Source organism: Stegodyphus dumicola, chromosome 4, assembly GCF_044657685.1.
Source record: "Stegodyphus dumicola isolate Sdum_Otavi_A_Nest chromosome 4, ASM4465768v1".
Lineage (NCBI taxonomy): Eukaryota > Metazoa > Arthropoda > Arachnida > Araneae > Eresidae > Stegodyphus > Stegodyphus dumicola.
Genome location: NC_140771.1, coordinates 10,940,355 through 10,964,113, shown reverse-complemented (window position 1 = coordinate 10,964,113; position 23,759 = coordinate 10,940,355). Strand labels below are relative to the sequence as shown.

Sequence of the window (23,759 nt, the reverse complement as noted above, 5' to 3'; positions counted from 1 at the left end):
CATTAAGATGTTTGTAAGTAAGAGAGATGAAAAATGAGCAACGTCTTCGCCGGGAATCGAACCACAGACCTCTGAAATCCGCGCCCAGCGTACAGACCACCACACCACGAAGGCATGCTAAGAAGGCGGGAGAAATACCTTATATACTCTCCTTTTAAAGGGCGACTGGGGTTTTAGGGAACCCAATTGCCAAATCCTGGTTGCGGAGAATCATCATCCATCACCCTTTTAGTTCGGGCACCACTGTAGAGATATTAGGTATTTTTGTAAGCCAGAGAGACGAAAAATGAGCAACGCCTTTGCCGGGAATCGAACCACGGACATCTGGAATACGTGCCCAACGTGCGGACCACCACACTACGAAGGCACGCTAATAAGACGAGAGAAATATCTTATAAACTCTTCTTGAGTTTGCGATTCCTGTTATTTGAGCTAAGCGATAAATCGCTTAACATTTCAAACGGTTCCTCGACATTTACTTTAGTAGAATAAGAGTGAGGAACTCTACAATTTATTTCTTTAAAAATAGTACAGGTTGATAATATTTGGTGGCAACAATTTGAAAAGTGGTACGCTGTTTATAGTGATTCGATGCAAAATCTAATAGCCTATTTGGACCTTATTTAGTTGCTTAATAAACAACAAATCTTGCTATTTTCCCATTTCTGGGCAAGTTTTGTCAGAACATATGTGTTCTGTATGTAATTAAGTCGGTAAATGGGCGAAGAACGGATATTAAGGATTCGTATTTTATAATCTCCGTCACCAAATAATCTCTGAGGAAAAGAGAATGATGAAATAAAAATAATAATGTTTCCTACAGTCTAAAATTAGTAATTCCATACGAAGTTTCTAAAATAAAAGCTTTTTTTAGCTTTTAACATTATATGACAAGGAAGCAAAAAAAGCAAAAACTTTCGAGGCAAGAACAAAACCCTAAAGCTTAAAGAGATTAACTGGGGAAAATATCTTTCAACCCGTTTAATAATACATCAAAGGACGATAATAGATTTTCCTTGTAATAAAAACTGTCGCTAGAAAAGCATGACTGTACTACTAATCGTTCTGTTTCTTTGCTGCTAAATTATCAAAGGTTATAAATCTGTTCATTGAATTTACGAGTGACAGGACATTGCTAAAGTGAAGAAAGAACCCGTGCGTCACGGGAAGAAAACTGCTATTGCCCAGAATGGCTTGCGACATATACTTGAAATACTGCCGTAGGGACTTTTGTACTCATCTCAGTAAACGAAAACGGGTTTTCCTTATCCTTCACCTTACCTGATAGCAAACAATTAAAACTTTACCAGTGTCCTCGTCACCTTAATGTATTGCAGGCAAGGTCAACAGGAATTTTTCTCGCTTGCCCAAATGTTCGGGATTTTGAGAAGATACTCCAGGCTCAAAGTATTTCAGAGTTTAAAAAGTTGTTTCCATTGTTCGAATCAGTCGCAGAGTATGGAATGAGTATCGCAATTTGAAGGAATACAAATTTCATAACTAGTCAATTTCAAGCATTTACAGGTATAGTAAAAAATTGCTACTATTTAATTAATTTTGAACTACATCTGCGGCTTTGTTATTAATTAAAATATAAATAATTATTTAATTTTATTGAAGCATTGTATGGAGATGGGCAGAAGCAGAGTAAAAAGTAAACTTCATTACACTAAAAAGATCTTTTATTTATAGTCCAAAGAGGCTTTGTCCCTGAAAGACTATTGTTTTCGTTTTGCGATTTTACGTTGGTTCACTATAAATGTCGGTTTCACTTTTTAAACTGTTGCCACCAAATGTTAGAGTCCTGCATTATATTTGAAGAAATTAAATCATGAAAAATCTGCATAAATGTATGTCTATTTCTCGCATTGTGATAAAAATACTGTACCTAGAGCCATTAAATAGCGAATGTAATCTTCCACCGAATATGGGCATGTGGAAGCCGAAATTTCGAATTTGTTTCATTATCGATTTTATAGTTTGGAAAACTTTAACGAACAAACTCAACGATACAATGGCAACACTCTACGGGGAAAAAAAAATATTTTTATCACCAGCGCGCGGAACTGTGTATCTGAAATTTTAAAGCTATGCCCATTTTAAAATTATTTTGCGACATTGCTGTTGCTACTGAATTTTATGGTTTAAGTGCAAAGAACGTGATATTTAATAAATAAAGGTAACACACAAAACGTTAAAAAAAACGGCCCTTTGGACGTAATTTAAAATCTGAAACCTTTCAGATTTTTATTTAATTTTTTTAAATCTTAATTTTGATGTTGGTATTTATTACTAGGCATGCAAGTATAAGCTCTTACTATTAACATATTCTGCTAAAGACATGTTGATTATGTTCAGACTGGTAAAGTTCATTTGAATAAGGGCATTAAATAGGGACTGTTTTGGATGAAATGCAGCTTTTCGGAGACATTTTCAAACAATTCCCCAAACATAAAGCTATAGTAAACATCAAGAGAAACACATCAAAGTAAATCATAAAATTAAGTAAAGCAATAAACTTGTGTTTCGTACAGATATAGGTATGTTTGCCATAATTTTGCAGAATTTCTTTGTTCCTAATGAAAAGGGATCTGTAACTGTTTGCCCTTGAAATGTATAGTGTCTTAGTTAAAAATCTATGCCAAACACAAGGTTGTTGTCAACAGGTTGTTGCCAAACAAAACACAACAGGTTGTAGTCAGACACAATGTTGTAGTCAACAGGTTTTATAGCATATTACTTTTGTTCAAATTAATTGTTTTAGGTATTTAAAATTTTTGAACTACTGTTAGGTCATCAATAATCATTTTTACTATGAATAAGTAATATTTTCATCATCTACAATCTATCAAAAATAAAGTTAATCTTTACTTTCTTGTATTGTAGGGACATTAGGTATTTTGAAGCAAGAGAGATGAAAAATGAGCAAAGCCTTCGCCGGGACTCGAACCACTGGCCTCTCAATTACGCTCCGAACGTGCTGACTACTACATTACGAAGACATGAAAAGAAGGCGGGAGAAATAATTTATATACTTCCCCTTTTAAAGGGCGACTGGGAATTAGGGAACCCATTCGCCAAATCCCGGGGGTGGAGAATCCTCATCCAGCTCCCTTTTAGTTCGGGCGTCAGTGTAGAGACAATAGGTATTTTGAAGGAAGAGAGAAGAAAAATGAGCAACGCCTTCGTCGGAACTCGAACCACGGGCCTCACGAATACGCGCCAAGTGTGCTGACCACTACACTGCGAAAGCATGCTAAGAAGGCGGGAGAAATACTTTATAGTATGAAATAAAGGAAGTATTGTAATCACAAAAAATTTCCGGTATCATGTTTCAATAAAAATATCCATTTTGACCGCTCTCGAATCCATTTGAACGATGTCTTTGGAGGACGTCTGTACATACGGATAGAATAACGGAATCTTTTTTCCAAAACGGATTGTAAAATGGGTTCATAATGGATTGAGAAGAGATTTTTTTCGTGACGTCTGTACGTACGTACGTATGTATCTCGCATAACTAAAAAATGAGCAGTCGTAGTTTGTACATCGGACTGGTTATAGCATATAGTTGTCTACTTGCTCTTTTCTCTGCAATCGGTCGCACCAAACGCATATAAATAATTGCTTTAAAAATGATTGAATTACGTTGTTCTTATGTTCTGATTAAGGTTTTTATGACTTTATTTAATCTGCATGGAATAGTTGTAGAATTATGAACAATTTAAAAATTTAAGTGCCGCTAAGCCATCAAGCCGGCCATTTGTTTACATTTGAATCTCCTAGTTATGAATTACGTCAGTTAGTGCATCAACTTCAGTGTCTTTTTGCACAGTGTGTTGCACAACTTTCAGATTTGTGCTTCGGAATTTTGTCTTTCTGTCCGCTGGCCCAGTTGCTTGCTGTTACGTAGAAACTCTAATTTTAACTGCAAAAATTGTTTTTTTTTTTAACTGTTTTTAACTATATTTGGTGTTTTAGGGTTTCCTGTATTTCACAGTTTTCAATGAAGTTTGAGTTTTTATGTACTTTTGCTTTGCCCGTGAAGTGAGTACTGAATCTATTGAACTATATTGAACAGAATTATATCTCTAATGAAATTACTGGGAAATGAGTTTAAATGAAATACAGCAAAATGTGTGTATAATTTAACAGGCCGTGCGAGGACGTCACGTGGTGTTCACATCAGATATTTTATATTGTGATATTAAGCGTAAATGAAGAGCTGATAAAGTAATTGAGCAATGTATCTGAATTCAGGTCGAAAATAAAATAAAATCGAGATTATTTTCTAAATTAAATCAAAATTGGTAATGTGAAACTCGAAACGAAATGACAAAAATAAAAAGCTTCAATCACAATTCCACATGAAAAATATTATTTCAAACGATTTCAGATTTAAAAAAAAGCCCTTTTTGAATCAATGAAGGAAAAAAATATGAAGAATTAGGTTAAAAATCAAATTCTACAATGATATGGCAGTTGTTTACCAACATTAACCCATCTCTTTCAGGAAATGTTTACTTCTAATGCAGAATTCAGCTTTCCTTTGTATGCCTCGTGCCTTCCGGCACTAATGTTTTTGACACATTTCCTAAGGGAACGGGAAGAAAAAAAGTGTTTTTTGCGAAGCTCCAGCAACAAATCAATTTACATCAAATATCGTTAAAGAAACTGTCCGAACTCCCATCTGATCAGCAAGATTTCCGCGGAATTCGTGACAAAATGAGACCACTTCCATTCTGTAATCCTTTGTTCAGTGTTTTATTCTGAGAATGCACGCGTTTTATAGAAAATATCCTAAAAAGGTGGCTAGAGGGTTAATAACCTTAAATACTGGTCGCAGTTGCGAACTTCAAAATGCAAAATTTCTTAATTTGGGAAATTAATTTATAAAGGATACATTGCAACAGTAGGAGTGAGAATTAAGTTCTTTAAATATAAATTCTACCGCTTTATAAGATTCTGAGGAAGTACAGTCAATAATATATTCATTATACTAATCATAAAGTTAAATAAAATTTTCCATATATTTACTTAAAAAACTGTCGGAGATATTGAAGAAATAACGAACATACATAACTCCCGAAAGCAAAACGCTGATATAAATTCTATATTAATTTACATAAGGACCAATAACAAAACGGACTATATAAAATTATTGAATCTTCCCAATCTTATGATAGTATAGTCTTCATAAAATTCTATACACTATTTTGAGGAATTATATGGAAGATAAACCACACATAACACGATTAACAAAACCTAAGTGGAATAACGTTAAAAACGCTGTGGTTTTTTTTAAGCGTAATTTTGAACATATATAAGGTATTTTTCCCGCCTTCTTAGCATGCCTTCGTGGTGTGGTGGTCTGCACGTTGGGCGCGTATTTCAGAGATCCGTGGTTCGATTCCCGTTGCTCATTTTTCGTCTTGCCTGCTTTAAAAAGATACCTAATGTCTCCACAGATAATAGGTAGGGTGTGATTCTAAATTGTTTTTACAAATTAAGAGGGGTGATAGTACTCATCCAGATGAGCAATAATTACCATAGAACATAGGGTCGCATTCCACTGTGAGAGGCAGAAAAGAGGAATATTAGAATCCCAACCTGAATGTACAACAGTGTTGGGAGAGCGAATGAACGAGACCAAAATCAGCAATCAGTTTAGTGAAAAACTCACAGAACGGGTAAAACCGAAAACTTGGCTTTCGAGTGTTAATTCGAGATCACACTTTGATGGCAAACACTCAAATGCACATCTTCGGTTGGCAAGGTCTCAACCTCGCAAACGATTGCAACAATTATCTAATCAAGGGCTGAAAATGATCAACTAATTCCAACTCAGGGTACGTTTGATACTGTCAAGGTAGCAGTTTCTTTCCCATTTGCCATCGCCATCTTCTATCCTGTGCTCCTGAACTTATTGTGCTGAGCTCATTCTACTTTAAGCGCCCTTCTATGGGACACGAAGTTCTGACAGCCAGAACACAGCATGAACTTTTCATTCTAATCTCGGCATGCAGCGGAAGTTGGAGTTAGTTGATAATATGCAGCCCTTTATTAGATAATTAACTTGTCGCAATCGTTTGCGAAGTTGAGATCTTGCGAACCGAAGATGTGCGTTTGAATTTTTGCCATGAATGTCTGAGCTCGAATTAACACTGGAACGCCAAGTTTTCGGTTTTATCCGTTTTGTGCACTTCCTGTGAGTTCTTCTCTAAACAGATTGCGCAACTTTTGGTGTCGTTCATTCGCTGTCTTTAAAACTGTTGTACGTTCAGGTTGGAATTCTAATATTCCTCTTTTCTGCCTCTCAGAGTGGAATGCTACTCTATGTTCTATGGTAATTATTTTCATCTGGATGAGTACTATCACCCCCTCTTAATTTGTAAAAGCAATTTAGAATCACTCTGTATTATACGAGTATATATATAGTTGCCATAAAACTTTTTTTATTTTAAATTTTTTTCTACTTTTGTATATTACTTTTCTAGCCCTGGGGTCGCGAATACATGTAGGGAAAAGGTCTAAACATTTAAGAGCCACTTAAATATTGTTTAAAACTGAAGATTTGATTTTAATATAGCGGTTTTATGTCTCAAATGATTTAGAGGAGCGAAACAAATATTTGGATTTCATTAATCAGCTTGGTTTAGGGCTTCAAAACGCTTTTTCCTTGACAAGTTCTATTTGAAACGTTAGAAGAGGAGATTAATACATATTTTTTGTTTATGGTTCTATTTTATATTAATTTCAGTTTAGTATACGTATTTGAAGTTTCTTTTAATTTTACATGTAGTCTTTTTGTGTTACGTCGTTCATGAAGAAAGAATTGGTTAGGGTCTTCATAAATAAGAATTATAATTTATCATTTTATAAGGTATTTCTCCCGCCTTCTCGGCATGCCTTCCTGGTGTGGCGGTCTGCACGCCGGGTGCGTATTCAAATGGTCCGTCGTTCGTTTCCCGGCGAAGCCGTTGCATATTTTTCATCTTGCCTGCTTCCAAAAAATACCTAATGTCTCTACAGTGGCGCCCGAACTTAAATGGTGTTGGATGGTGATTCTCCACACCCAGGATTTGGCTTTAAAAGGGAAAGTATATAAAGTATTTCTCCCGCCTTCTTGGCATGCCTTCGTGGTGTGGTGGTCTGCGCGCTCGGCGCGTATTCAAGACCTCCGCCGTTCGATTCCCGGTGAAGGCGTTGCATATTTTTCATCTTGCCTGCTTCCAGAAAATACCTAATGTCTCTACAATTTTAGTTCCGACTTTTCCTTTTAATTTTATTAATTACATATATATAAGGTGTAACCAAGTTGATGATCATAACTTTAACGAGTGATAGGACACAGCAGAAGTAACAGTTTTCATAGCAAAGTGTTTGGTGAAATATAAACGCGGACATACAATAAATACGAAGAACGCGGAGAATGAAAAGTCGTTTTAATCACGGATATTTTCAAGAACTGTCTGAATAAATGACTATCAACCATAATACATGCATCTGAACGACAACAGATACCTAGCATGTGACGTACAGCTGGAGAAAAGATGCTAATTCTGTAGAAAGGTCTTCAGAAGAGTGAATCTGCATCTCGTAAACGAGATCCATCATTGCTGTAATGCACGTATTACAGTTGCTGGTCATTAATTTGAGCATTTTTTGTAAGTATTATATTTTGTCTGTGATTAAGAATGACATTTCGTTCTTCACATTCTTTGTATTTACTGTGCTTCTGTTTTTCATATTTTCAAATTCCACCAGATACAATATTTGACATGTTCTATCACCTTTTAAAATTGTGAATATCAATTCTGTTTTACCTTAGCTATAACAGATGGTCAAATCATCAAACTTCATGCAAATGTATTGCTTAAAATTTTTGCTAACTTTTAATTAAGCTCCATTTTTATAAACAAATAAATAGCTAGCTAAAAATATTTGAACAGCTCTCCATTTTTTATCTTGTCATGAAATGTGCGATAAGTGGCGGTCGCTTTATCAAAGCACCAATGCAGCGTAAAAACAGACTTTCTTAAGGCAAGCTTTACTTATATACTACTTTTCTTATCATTCGCAATGTGTTGACTGAGAATATTTTTCAGAGCACCGAAAAAAATCTGTGTGAGATTTCTCATGTGTATTGCCTAACATCAAAACAGCGCCTTTTTTTTTTTTTTTTTTTTTTTTTTAAATTGAACTGTGACGATATTCTTTTGAGCATTTTGGACATCATTTTTATTTTCCTTGATTGGTGATATGTGCTAATCATTCATTATTGCGTGAAACATTTTAAAATGTCTGAAAAAAATACACTATGGAACCGATACCACCTTTTGTTGTACACTAAAAAACTCACTCAGCTTTCCTTACACCACGTAAGGAAATATTGCAATCGTGAAAAATTTCGGGTATCATATTTCGATGCAAATACGCATTTCGGCCGCTCTCGAATCTGTTTGAACGATGTTTTTGCTTGACATCTATACGTACGGACAGAACATAGGACAGTTTTTTCCAAAATGGATTTAAAACGGATTCGGAAGCCATTTTTTCGTAATGTCTGTACTACGTATATATCTCGCATAACTCAAAAATGAGTAGCCGTCGAACATTGAAATTTAGTATATGGGACTGCTATAGCATATTGTTACGCACCTCCCATTTTCATTGCAATCGGCCGCGCCAAATATATATATATATATATATCGATTGTGTTACTCGACAGGGTCAGCTCAGTTTTTTTATTCTTGTATGTTGATAAATTGTATATAATTTGCTTTATAAGTGATTGAATTATGTTTTTCTTCTGTTTCGGTTAAGGTTTTTATGCCTGTAGTTAATCTGCATGCAAGCATGATCAACAGTTTGAAAATTTAAGGGCGCTAAGCCTAACTAGGCTGCTTTTTGTTTACATTTGAAACTTTTACTAGAATAGTGAATTAAGTCAGCTGCTGGAATAACTTCAATGCTTTTTACCCAGTGGGGCCAAAAGCTAATTTTAAATTTTGTGCACCAACATATTTATCTTCCTGTCCGTTGTCCGAACTGCTTGGTTTTGCGTAGAAACGTTTTTAATTGTAAAAATTGTTTCTTTTTACAATTTTTAATTGTGTTTGGTGTTTTATAGTTTTCTGTATTTTACAATTTTTAATAAAGATATTTTGAGTTTCTTTTTTATGTTGTTGCCTAGCCGCGAAGTGAGAACTGAATTAATTGAATGAGAAATATATTTATAATGAAATGCTAGGAAATAAAGTTTAAACGAAATGCAACAAAAACTGTGTATACAGCATATTTTAAGAATGCTTAATGGGCGCGGTTTAGCTGACATACTGGACATACGCTTTAAGCGATTTCATCCCGCAGCATTACAAATAAATGACGTGCACCAAAGCCCAGCATCGGTCATACAGTTGGCGAAGTTTCTATAGATGAATTGCAAGCGGGAGAAAAAAGACTGTATTCTTGGCCAAAAATTCGGGAGAAAAATTCACGTGAGATTTAAATCTGAAGATTTTGATTGTCATCGTATTAACATCTCATTTTGTTGGTCTTTTTCACATTAGTATCAAATTTTTAGTGAAACTCGCGGGCAAGCATTTTATAAAGTAAAGCAAAATTTTTAAATTCTATGTAGACCTAAAAAGAAAATTTATTAAAGCATTTCAGTATGAATGAAATTAGGTTTACATATTTTAATAATAATAAACGGGCTGCTAGATTCCGTAAAAAAAATTAGTCGACCTGCTTTTAGAAAAGCCGGATGGCAATTTTAAAATTTCACCGTGCTTCGTTGAACAGCAACGAAGTTCAGAAAAAAAAAAAAAAAAAAAAAAACTTGCAAGGTGCGAAAATTAACGTTCTCAGAGCTTTTAATTATCTCGTACATAGAAAGAGGAGAGCTCTCACAAGCACCCTAGCGGTAATGTCCCTGAACTCTGGTAGTTCGGTACGAGGTTCAAATCCCGCGAACGGGCTGGCTGCATGCGCATTTTCGTGGTTTTCCCCATGAGTAACGTCTATACGAGCCAATTTTTCTCAGGAGGGCCTCCACCAAGGCATCCCTCTCTTTAGGCAGTTAGCCCTCGAGGCTTTGCCGTAATCACATAAACCAAACGAACGAAGGTGAGAATTGTATAAATAGCTTTTCACGAATTTTTGGAATCCGCGGGCACCTCTTTAGAAATTCCACTCTCCGCCGTTCCGGAGGAGATGATGTTAAAAACAGACAAACAAATAGACAGCCACGCAAAGACTTTAATAGCACAGGGAAGCTACAATTATCCGAATCAATTGGGACCGGACCCCATTCGGATAATCAAAAATTCGAATAACTAGATTTTTTTCCCGAAGAAAATGTCTACGTACACTTTAATTAACTACTCTATGTACAGTATGTTGCAAATAGAAGAAAAAAATATTTTTAAAGAAAATTGGCTTTATTTAATTAAAATAAAAAGGCAACACTTTTACGTACATGTTATATAGCGTACTGCACAGTACTTACAAGTGTTGAAAGTCATTGCTTGCTGAACATCTCGGTCAAAGTAAACTGTTTGAAGGACGCAGTGCCTGCACTTAAAATTTCTTAGACAGCCGTTACTTGCTTTAAATGATGAACAACCGATCTTCTAAGCTAAGATCTTAGCTTTTTCATAAAGAATCGAACCCAAAATTGATTTTCTTGTAGAACTTTGCTGCAAAAACTACATGAAAACGACATCTTCTATTTTTTTGTTTGTTGCCACCTTCTTTGATTTTCTTGAATTAATTACTCTCTTTTTAATTACATCCTTCCTACTTCCTAACAAAGAAGTTTCCATTACCCTTTTAAGACAAGCTATTTGTAATAAACTGTTACAGTGCATTTGGGGAAATTGCTACTGCATACCTTAGCGGCAAGGAAAAAAAGAAGAAGAAAAGAAAGAAAAATGAGAAAAGAACATCGCAATCTCGGTCATTTCGGCCGGTTCTGGTTGTTTGAATGAAAGGATGTCTCGGGCGTTTTAGTCTTCAAAGAGTTAAAGTATCTTTAGACCATTTACTCAAAATGCGACATCGCGAGGGCACTTGAGCAAAGAAAGCTGAGCTTCTGTGATCAGGAACAGATCATGCTATAACCACATTATTTTCCAAATTTCTCATCTTGTACTTTATTGTTCTCTCTTGTCAACAATTCTACCGTCTCAACTTTTTCAGACTCTTCAGGCTATCGAAAACGTTGAGACGGTTATTATGCCAAAGAGATATAGGTAACAAAAAGAGAGATTTTTCCGCTGCTTCCGGAAATGATAAAAGAGCTGGATATATATAAGAAAAATAAAGAATATATATAAGTATATATATTCTTTCGAATGTTATTTCCTACGTGATTGCATAATAATTTCAAACAAAATTGCCCCTGCGAGTATTTTCCGCAAACATTTTTAGCAACGGACTACAATAGAACACACAAAAAAATATTTCCTTTAAATTCGTAAATTAAAATTTTTCGTGACTAGTAATAGGTTTTTCTCTGTTAGAAATGAAAGGAAGTTTTGACTGTGATTATCAGGAAAAGTCACCTGTTTGATTTTATAATTTTGGTTTGGCTACTTGATTGTTCCGTCTTTCAAATGCTATGTTATTGCGATAAGGAAGATAGATTAATTTTGCTCTGTTATTTACATAAATGATTGCTTTGATTTCATTATTCTTAATTTACCATTGGCAAAAGTACAGTATCCGAGTTAATTTGTTAATGTATTTTTTGACAATGATTCGCATAATTGTCTTGAAAACAGATAAATCTTTGAAATAAGCGAAATAGCTCAAAAAGATCATCATATCATTAATTTTTACATATGAAGGAAGTATAAAAGTTTAGATAGCCTTAAGTACTCTAAATGTCTTCCTTTTACTTTGATTAAATCTTGGGGATGAATGTGTAATCAACTTGAAAAGAATGGATAATAATCTAATGTGCATTACTCTCATCATAAATATGATGTCTTATCGTGATTACTTTCTGATCATAAAAGCTATTGATCAGAAAGTAATGTTCGATTACGTTATTCTGCATTTAAAAGCTCTCTCCCTTTTAATATAAACGTTTTGAGTTTACTTTTGGTCCAACTCGGCAAAAAGACACTGAAGTTGGTGCACAAATTGACTTGATTTAGGGCATGGATGCCAGAGTTTCGCACATTATGAAAATTTGACAACTTCTACTGAGGTTGTTGCGATAATAAGTAAGTACTCTTTCATATAGGAATTCCTCTGTACTCAGCCTCCATGTACGCTCTCCTGCGAATTCATAATGCCCATCAAGATCACCTTTTTTATTTTAATTTCCTATTAATGACAGAAGACAATTTAGAAGAAGAACTAAAACAAAACCATATTTTGAGCAATTAAAGATACTTACATATTAACGCAACCACCTTCGTACAATAAGGCGGTCAACAGAGGAAAGCGTAAAAATTATTTATCGGATGCAAATCAGCGATTTTCGCTACTTCTTTTTAATTCCCAAACTATCGATATTTATCTTACACGTAGAAAAACATTATCAATATATCAAATGAAAAGCCATTTTGAAATGCAAATTTTAATTATTAAATATGGATTATGTGACACTTATTTCTTGAAGTTATATCGATATGTAAGCGTATTTTATTGCATAATATACATAACTACTTGTATATTTAAGTTGTTAAAATAGTTCACATTTGCCCACTCCGAGAGAAAGAAGAAAGTTATTGGAAATGCTCTCTTTCCATTTGATTCGCAGAAATGGGGTTTTAGTGTAGTAAATCATCGGGGCTTTCTCGTCAGAAATTCTATTAAAACACATTTTGAAATGAATACCATACGAAAAGAAATTAATACTTTGCTGGTGAACTAAAATACTGTAAAAAGCAGGGTTGAGTTTAAAATTTACAGTTTCAAATTTATTACATTTTATTACTTTTACCGCGACATTATTGCACTGCTATCTCGATTTGTTATATTTTATTCAATTGTACTTGTTAATAACTTTAAATGATTAATTGCTTAATGTGTACCTTGTAGTTTTGATATATGCATTACCTTTTTCTTTTTTCAGGTATTTTAAAATCGCATGGACAAGGACAGATAGCAGGAATTTAACGGAAAGATGAGTGGACACATGGAGGATCTGAGTCCAAACCAAAAACAAGCCCTAGCAGAGGTAATAATTGAATGCAATATTAAATATATGTATATTATTCTCCTAGTTTTATTGTCATTGAGACGCAATTTATTTTTTAAAACTATTAGGAATTATAGCATTTCCTCCTGCGTCCTTTCTCGGTGTAAGTGCTAGCACGTTAAACTAGCATTTTAATAACAGTGATTTTTGTCTCCGAGTGCATATGTGATTTTATTTTTTCCTATTTCGCGCTGAGAGAAAAACCTTATATCAGTGCAAAATATTAACGTATGGGCAAAAGAAACCTGAATTTTCTGTAACTTTGAATTTTTTTGGGTCTATATTTGAGGTAACAGACCTTAAAAATCTTATTGCTCTTGCAGTTGCGATTCTTAGAACCACCTACATATATATACAGCGTGTACCGTAAATATTGCGAAAAACTTCCCGGGGAGGTAGGGCACATCAAAAGGATTAAGAATTGCATAGGAACCTATAACCGGAAATTTTCAGCGGTAAGTGGTAGCAGAGGTAGAAGATGGGAAAAGAAGCAAGAGTGAGGACCATTTGAATGCTACGAATTATTTGATCTTTCTGGAGCAGTTTTTTCCCGAATTTCTTGACGATTATTTAATTTCTTTAAATATAATACAGGGCGATAGTATTTGGTGGCAACAATCTGAAAAGTGAAACAACGCTTGTAGTGAATCGACGCAAAATGCCAAAACGAAATTAATAGTCCTTCTGGGCAAATTGCCCCTTTGGACCGAAAAAAAAAAAAAAAATCATTTATTTTGTTGATATACTTTTTGATTCAAATACTCAACTTTAATCGTTTTTATGTTTCTAACAGTCGCACATTTTAATAACTACAGACGAAATTGTGCAGATATTTTTAACGTGATTAAGCTTTTAAAAAACATGGCGGTAATTTTTCTTTTTTAATTCTTTACTGCTGTTTTAAATGAGTACGATTTGGTTAACAAGTACAAGTAAAGCATTCAGTCGAGCAAAATATTATAAGAAACAACATTAATATTATGGCTGGGTTAAGACAGCTTGTAGTCTTAAACGCAGCATTCTTCGGAACCCTCCCACACACATACCTTAAAATTCTTTCTCGAAGGTATCCCTTCCATTAAGGGCATATTGCTCTTGCGTGCTTTGCCGTAATCCTAATAACCAAGTCCCATTTTCCCTCATTCTTATGACGAAACAACTAACGCTAACAGCTAGCAAATTTAGAGTCATTTAAAATTAGTTTTGGGCCCTAACATTTTGGATTTAGGCAGTCGAGTTCACCAGGAGGATATGGCACCTAAACCCGGCTAGTTCGAGGTCACATGTTACGCTTAGAAAGTTGGCAATTTCAAAATGAGAGGGTTTGAATTTATATAGTTGCACAAGGAAGCACAGCGCCATCTATTAGACAATAGAGGAACAAATCTAAGAAGAAACTAAGTACGGATTGATAACGAGAACTGAATTCTGTATTAAAAATGGTTTTCAAAGTCATAAAAATGTTGATATATCTTGAAAATTTCGAGGAATTTAACTCTTCAAATGAAGAATATATATAATTTTCTCTAGAGGATAAAATTTAAAATCATTTTGGTCAAAAAACAATTAGAGGCTTCAACCTTTTTTTAGCCCAAAGGAACGTTAGCTCAGAAGGTCTATTAATTTCGTTTTTGGTATTTTGCGTCCATTCACTTTTCAAACTGTTGCCATCAAATATTATCAGCCTGTGTTATATTTAAAGAAATTAAATAATGAATAATCTGCATAAATGTATGTATGTTTCTCGCATTGTGATGAGACAATGGTACGTAGAGCCATCCAGTTTTGAATAACGTAATCATCCTACGAATATGGGCATCTGGAAGCCCAAATTTGTAATTTGTTTTATTACTTATTTCAGATTTGTTTTATTACTTATTTCAGATTTTGTAAAGCATTTATGAGTTTTTGATTAGGAAACTAAACGGTTTCAAAGCGAGAAACAGCAACACAGTACGGCGGAGGTGGGGGGAAAAAAAATTAGCTCCAGCGCACGAGACTGTATCGGAAATTCTAAAGATATGCTCATTTTAAAATTACTTTGCGATATTAATGTTGAATTGAATTTTATGGTTTAAGTTCGAAGTACATGATTTTTAATAAATAAACGTAACACAGAAAACGTTAAAAAAGGCAAGCCCCTTTGGGCGTAATATAAAATCTGAAAGCTTTCAGAATTTATTTAATTAATTTTTTTTAGAGGAAGGGAATAGTTTAAGATCGTTAAGAATAAGACTTCGGGGACTTAAATCGCAAAATTAAATAATCTTTATTTTTTCTGACCAGTTTTGTAACACTTAAATAATTTGCTTATAGTGCTACCTGGCAAAAATCTCTCCATAAACTTTTTATGACTTCATACTGTTACTAAATGTTTTTGCCTTCCAAACAGTTTTTCAGTTACATTATTAATTCTAAAACCCCAATTCATCACTGTAACCGTAGAAGACTGTGGAAAGACATATCATTCCGTGCGGTATTTTAGCTAGAGCTAACACAACCAGAGTTAAAATTTTTTTTAGCTCGACCTGATGACTATACGAACTGCAGATTAAAAGAAACAGAACACCTTTAGCTTGCGAGTTGGTAGAAATAACAGCTTTGGACACAAGATCAAGTTACATCATATGTAGAACGCACTATTAAAACCTAATCTAAATCTTAGCTAAACGTTTATGAAGAAACGGCAGCAAAGAAAATTTTGCTGGCAGGTTAAATACAATAGCAAAAATCTAGAGTAAAGGCTAGACTCAGTTACCAAAAGCTGTCTGATACACTGAAATCATATTTATAATTTTAACCTAATTTACATTCTGATGAAAGTTGACAAAATTAGCAGTGATGATATATAGTATAGAAAGCCCAAAATAACACAATAACTGGTTAATTAAAATGAAACCTTACGCGGTGATTAAGTAATTGAAATATCTCTATACAATGTACAGTAGAACTCTATTTATCCGAATCAACTGAGACCGGACCCCATTCGGATAATCAAAAAATCGGTTAATTTGATTTTTTCCGAAGAAAGGGTCTACATGCACTTAAATTAATTCCTGTATACAATAAAAATGTTGAAAATGGAAGGAAAAAACTATTTTTTTAAAAAACAGGTTTTAATTAATTAAATTAAAAAGGCCAGCACTTTTATGTACGTATCATACAGTGCTGAAAGTGCTGAAAGTCATTGCTTGCTGAGTATCTCTTTTTGGGCTTTTGAGCTTAGCTTAGATTTTTCACAAAGAATCGGACACGAAATTGAGTTACCCATAAAACGTTGCTGCAAAAACCATTTGAAAACGACATCTTCTAAATTTTTGTTTGTTGCTGCCTTTATTGATTTTCTTAAAGAGCATTCCATCTTCGTTTTCAAGCAGTGACAAGAAGTTCAAAATTGTAGCTTAACTCCTTTTAATGTCTGAAATCGTTGACTGTCCAATACTACGTTTCCATCTTAATTTTTTTTTCTTAAATCCTGAAAGCTATTCGGATAACCAGCGATTCGGATAGACGAAGTTCGGATAACTTTAGTTTTACTGTAATCAACAACCTTCTTCTAATAAAAGCAATTATAACAAATTGCTTATTCCCTTCCATTTATTAAAAAAGAAAACAAAATCTAAACAAAAACTGAAGGGATTGTCAATGATGAGATTAGAAACATATTTTTCTTCCATGGAATCCATTATGATTTGAATACTGGAGTGCTTATAATGCATTTCCAGATTTAAGTTCTTTGAAATTTAAAGCATTTTTTGACAGTGCGCTCTACGCATTGGCTAGAACATGTTGTCATTACAAATTAGCAGGATCTTAAAATATTAAACATAATTTACTATCGAATTGTACTTGCTTAATCCTTGTTTCGAAGGAATAGTGTCTTCATAATTAAAGAGAAATCTAGCTAAACTGCTATAAGAACAAACGACTTCATCAATGTTTGAATGAATGACTGCTACTGAGATACTATTTCTATTTTCACCTGTTTATCTCGTCTTGAGACAGAAGTTAATAACGATAGCTGCAACATTCAGAATTTATTATGATGTATTTTGTTTTTTCATGGATGACGGGCAGTCGTGAGAACTTAAACACATTAAATAAAACGTGCATTACAAATCTCCTTTAAAAAACCGCACTTCTGTGCACTTATTTACTAATAATCTCACTGTACGTTAAAAGCACACTTTTCACTTCCTTGTACAAAGTAAAAAGGAAGTATTGTAATCGCGAAAAATTTCGGATAGCATATTTCAAGGAAAATATCCATTTTGACCACTATCGAATGCAATTTAACGATGTTTTTGCTTGACATCTGTGCGTAAGGCAAAGGACGCTTCCCCCCAAAAGGAAATTATAAAACTGATTTAAAATGAATTCTAAAGAGATTTTTTCGTGGCGTTTGTACGTACTAATGTATGTATTTATCTCGCATAACTCAAAAACGAGTAGCCGGATGCAATAATTGTGGAATTACGAACAATTTAAAATCTTTTTAAGTGCAGCTAAGCCTAATTTTTGTTTAGCATGGCAGCCATATTTGTTTACATTTGAAACTCAGCAGAATAGTGGATTCGTTGCCAATCTAGAGAAACAAGCTTTGCAACAACCAAGTAACGTCTTCGTTTATTATTGCGAATTAAATTATGTTTAATTCATCCTGGAATTATCATTCAAGTTATTAGCTTGTTTTTGCGTAGAAATTGTAATTTTAACTGTAAAAATTGTTTTTTAATTGTTTTAACTGTACTTGGTGTTTAATATTTTCCTATATCATTCCATTTTTAATGAAAATATTTTGAGTTTTTACGTATTTTTGCCTTGCCGCGAAGTGAGAACTGAATTTATTAGTAGCGCATGCGCATTAGGCAAGAGGCGCTAAATAGTGTGCTAAAAACTGTTTCTTTTTTATTTGTTTAATTTCTTTTATACATCGTTTTAGATTTATTATAGTATTTGAATAGAACATGTGGTAATTCTTCAGATGATATAATTTTTGTGCTAACGGAGTTATAAAATGAATGGGATGTAACACTGTTAAGTGAACCTAGCGCCGAATTGTCGATATGGTAAATAAATATAGTGAACTTTAAAGAGAGCATTTATTCTAATGTGGTTTATGCGTTGTCGACTAAGTAGATTTAATTCAAAATTCGTTTAACTGTTAATTTAATATGTTTAAATGAAATGCAGGAAAAATTGCGTTTAATTTAATATTCCGTACAAGGAAGTCATGTGGTGTACACATCAGATTTTTTTACTTATATTATCTAAACTAACTATTTGAAGTTTACTTTATTTCCCGTAATCTGTTGGATTAGAACTAAAAATGTTACAGTAAACAATTCAATTCCTTTTTAACTGCTATTGTCAGTCTGTTGGCTGGTTTAAAATCCCAGCCATTCTACGCGAAGCTACAATACTGTGTGGGTCAGACGAACTGCCAAACTAACTTTCAAAACTTTGGCCCAGCAGCGGCCGTACGATAAAGTAGCTGAACGCTGGTAGTTCGGTCCGGGGCTCGAATCCCGCCGAACTGGTAGGCTGCATGGGCTTTTTCATAGTTTTCCCCATGCGTAACGTGTATATGAGCTATTTTCCGTTAGAAAGTCCTCCACGAAAGCATCCCTTCTCTTAGACAGATAGAACAGCTGAACGGCTGTTTTGGCAAGCAGCAAGACCAGTGGCTACAGAAATCTATTCAGAAGTACAGATTTCCTCCTTCTGTACTTTAAACTACGCTGTTTGCCTTAAAATTTGCTTAAGCCTGTGGACTGAGCGAATACGTGACGAAACAGGGCATAGAGGAAGGAAATCAACTTACAGCTAGTAAACTTAGATCAAACGTCACATGTAGACCTTTTGGATGACACTCTTATACAGCCTCTTACATTTTTAGATTATATGTGCGCCTAAAGTATGAAAGTCTCTTAAATACATTGGTAGTAAAATGACTACAGGCATAGGAAACGATAATTTTTATTGGTAATTTGATTTTTGTTTCGTAAGATCTATAAAGTAATATCTGTTAACTTTTAAAAAATATTTTGTCAATTCATTGCATTTAAAGAGTTGATATTTTTATATAGTTTCGCCAAAATTTATCAGATGTCTTACTGCCAAAGCATGATGACAGACTTCTGCTGCAGTTCCTTCGGGGTGAGTAGAAAGTGCATAAATTTTGCTCTTTTCGAATTTTTTATAATTTTTAATTATGTGCTATTATTGCTAGAAGTAATGCAAAGAGATGTGATATAAAAGCGCAACGTTTAAAATTATACCCATAACTTTTGCAACTCTTCGAAGTATCGAAGGTCATACAGTTATCATTAGTATAATTTTGTCTTATCAGTTGTTAAATTAATAAGCCTTCTGAATTTGGCAAATAACCGTTACCTACTTAGGTAATACAGTAGAACACCAATTATCTGAATCAGTTGGGACCGGACCCCATTCGGATAATTTAATTTTTTCCGAAGAAAAGGTCTATGTACACTTTAATTACTTTACGTCAAAAATGAGAGGAAAAAAAACTATTTTTAAAGGAAAAGAGGTTTTAATTAATTAAAATGAAAAGTCATCACTTTTACGTACATGTTATATAGCGCACTGTACAGTACTTAAGGTAGGACCGAGTTGCCTTTTTTTTAATTATATTTATTTTAATGACTTGAAGACATATTCCAAAATTATATCCAACGAATTTCATCAAGCATTTAAGTTTTATGTTTAAAGCAATTTCAAAATTTGGCTTTCACAAGTATGATCCACATTACATGAGCACTAATTATTAGTTACGCATGGTGATTAACTATGAATATAAACTTTTATTAAATCGTAGATAAGTGGATTGTGGGAGGATAATTAAAGCAAAACAATTTTGAACATCATAAAAACTGAAATTTCTACTTATTTTAATTTTTAGGAACACATAATCAGTAAAAACTGAAAAAAGTTTTTATCTTTCGTTCAAAAAGAGAAGAAAGAAAACGATAGATAGTAGCGTTCAGTAAAAAAAGCATTTAGAGGAAGGGTGGCTAATAAATTTTAGTTTACATCTATTATATATACTATGCTTATAAATTAAGAAAATCTGCTTTTTTTTTCAGCGAGGAGGTTTGACCTGAAGAAATCAGAAGATATGTTTAGGAAGGTAAGATAATCTATTCGTATAATAACCATCCGACCTTCTGGTGTAATAAAAATTAAAAAATTTTTGTTTGGCGTTCATTGCGTGTTGCAAACAAACAGCGATTTTTTAATCTCATATAAAAAAAGTTGGCATGTTTGATACAAATTTACAGTTTAATTCCGATCTTTATCATACTTGCTACACTTGACCTTTAAAACAAGAGGAAAGTCATTGAAAAGATTTCTGAAAAACCCGCTCATAAGGTCTTCACTCTTAATATATTTTAGGCTAATTTAACAATCTTTTGTTTAAAAACTTAGCGATTTAAAAGCTTTGCGTTATCTCTCTGCAAAGCGTGAGATATATACGTTTCAAATTTAATCAGAAAATTCCACGATATTAAAAAAAGTGTTGCCATTTGGGAAAACGCAATTATATTAATTTGTTTCGAATTTAGTGAACAAACGCGGCTATTTAAGAGAAATGGGTTGCCACAGCCCAAATTAAAATATTTTAAAGTGTATTATCGTTCAGCAAAGCGTAAAATATTTAATTTTCCACGCATTAACGTGCGTGTTATTGCATCACTCGCATTTTACTTTGCTTTTTGAAACTAAATTTGTAATAGTCTTCACAAAGCATTACTTTCGCTGTGAAATCAATTATGCCACCAAAACGAAAATCGACCACTCGGTCTACACCTCAAGCACGAAAGAAAAAGGCATCGCGAGCTTCAGAAACAAACGAGGCTAAAATTCCATAAGCAGGGTAAGTTAGCGCCAAACTATTTTGACCTTCAAAATTTGGCGAATTTTTTAGGCGACAATGAAAGCACTAAAATGTGATTTTTAAACTTAAACAGAATAGTAACTTTTAAGTTTTGCAGTAGTGAAACGACTTTATTTTACGTAAACAGAATAGTAAAATGAGATGATAAAATACTAGATGAGTAAAACAAAGTCCAACAGCTTTGCAAGTAAAAGCATACTCCTATATATATGTAATTCATCATGAAATAGTAGAATGAACAATTCTTGTAAATAATTATTGAATAAATGTATACACTTATCAGATCAGAGCACTGAGAAGTCAGTTTTAAACGTAAACAGAATATCAAATTACGCGTATTCAGCATCATAAAGTAACTAAAACATTCAAGTTACTATCGACGTGAAATTCAACACACTAAACAACTTTCGTTCAAAGCTTTAAATATTCTACATCTTTCGATTGCCACATGCAAGAAACCAAACTAAAAAAAAAGGTGCTACTTTGGTAGACGGTTGCACGGATTTTGGCGAGTTTTTGGCAATTTTTCTTTTGGCGAGTAATACGACTTATGGTAAACCCATTGCTGGATAAGTTATTTATGGTAACCGATACTTTCTTGACATTTTATTTAAAAAATAATGCGTGTTATTATGCATAAATTCCGTGTTTTAAATATTATTTATGGCTTCTAAATATTAAAAATCAATTTAATTTTGCATTTTTATTTGAAATAAAAATTTTATTCTTTATCATATTTTATGAAATTTTATGCTGTGGATGATGTAATCAGTGACGTCATCTTACTTTAAAGGTAATTGGTTTTAATATCTATAAATTTAATATAATGTTTTAAACATTTATGGCTGTTAAATATTAAAATACAATTTAATTTTGCATTTCTTTTTTTAAATGATTTTATTATGTATGATTATTTAAATAATTTTAATTCTAGGCGTGATGTAATCAGCTCTCTGATTGGTTATAGAATATTTGTGCATTAATGAGCTGTAATCAGCTCCCTGATAGGTTGCTGAAAATTTGTGCATTACCGCGCCATTTTAAAATTTAATTCGTATCTTCGAATTCCTTCAAAAATGTCTCCTTCAAAGATGAATGTTGTTTTTGATAAGTACCAAGAATTTTTGGTTTCGGAATCAAAAAATTGTCCTTTGAGACCTTATTTTCGCCAGCCTGGCTTTCCTAATCAAAGATTTATTTATAAATTGTTACAAGGGTCAGAGGAAATTTATTTTAAATTTTTGGAGGAAACGTCGCTAATTGTTTCTTCAATGAAGTGCGAAAATGTAGATCACAGATGAAGACCGTTAGAAGAGCCGATTCTGAGACGGCCGTATATGATATTGTGGTCATGTTGGAAGAAATAACCGCTGTAACAGTAAGAAAATTATTAGACATTCCTCCTTTTTTACCGACAATAAACTAATTGCTGTCATTTTAGCTCTCATTTTAGCTCTTTAGTGTACGAAGCGTTCTTATTTACTTATTTTAAAGTATTTAATTTAAGTAATATTTTAATTCTTTTAAACGTTGGTATGATGGTTTTTAATTCTATATTCAATTTACGTAATATTTTAATCCAATTAAACGTTGGCGCAATGTTTTTATAGTGGTATTTTTATTCTATTTCTATGCTATATGAAAGTAAGAATTTAACCTTTCTTTAGTATTTTATACTCATAGTAAATGTATTTATTCTATATTATATATATATATATATTATATTCTATATAACGTATTTTAAAGTATTTAAATTTAATAATATTCTAATTGTTTTAAATGTTGGATGATGTTTTTTATTTCGATATTCAATTTCAGTAATATTTTAATCTAATTAAACGTTGGCACAATGTTTTTATAGCGGTGTTTTTATTCTCTTCTTTGCTATATGAAAGTAATAATAACCTTACTTGAGTACTCATAGTAAATGTATTTATTTACACTTGCCTGCCATCTTAAAAAACGACATTTTCAACAAATAAATTAATCCATTATTTCTAACGATATTTATTTTTTTTTTTTTTTTTTAAGTTTCGAATACTTTACTATGCGTAAAAACAGCGTTTTTCAAGATGGCTGACGTTTGCAGAAATCGCGCCAACAATTGCGCCAACGTAAATTGCCAAAAATCCGTGCAACCGTCTACCAAAGTAGCACAAAAAAAAAAAAAAAAAAAAAAAAAAACTAAATAAAATTAAATGAAAACATTCATAAATTATAAACTTCATGTCATATGAAATCCAACATTCTCCCACCAACAACAGCTTAACCTTCTGCAAATATTTATATAAATATAATATTAAACATATATATAACAATAATATTAAACAGTAAAACTTTTAAAAACAAACACAGTATTTCAAAATTAAATTAAAAAAAAAAAATCTGGCTACACTAAATTCGCGCTCTTTACGGTTACCGAAATAAAGCTCTAGGTTTGCCACAATAAAACAGACAGCAGGAAACCACAACCAAATTAAAATCGCGCCAAATAAAAAACTTTCGCCAAGCTTGGCGCTCACCCCGATTATGGAATTTTAACCACAAACGAGCACGGGTAGGCAAGATTAGAAAAAATTCGTACTGCTCAAGTCCGTACGTCTGAAACAGACGAGCAAC

At 33.2% G+C, this 23,759-nt stretch overlaps 1 protein-coding gene across 5 annotated transcripts in view; it reads left to right on the top strand.

Annotated features, from left to right (window-relative positions):
- The window catches only part of LOC118201852 (SEC14-like protein 2), an 89,933-nt gene that overhangs the window by 32,133 nt on the left and 34,041 nt on the right, over positions 1-23,759 (top strand). For 4 of the 5 annotated variants that reach the window (XM_035374014.2, XM_085814548.1, XM_035374012.2 and 1 more), the window contains 3 exons: positions 13,094-13,198; positions 19,309-19,378; positions 20,329-20,372. In XM_035374014.2, the coding sequence (XP_035229905.1) occupies positions 13,145-13,198; positions 19,309-19,378; positions 20,329-20,372 (168 nt within the window). In that variant the 5' untranslated portion in view covers positions 13,094-13,144. Of the gene's footprint in view, positions 1-1,187; positions 1,525-13,093; positions 13,199-19,308; positions 19,379-20,328; positions 20,373-23,759 lie in introns of those variants that run through there. The other variant, XM_035374013.2, reaches the window with a different exon arrangement.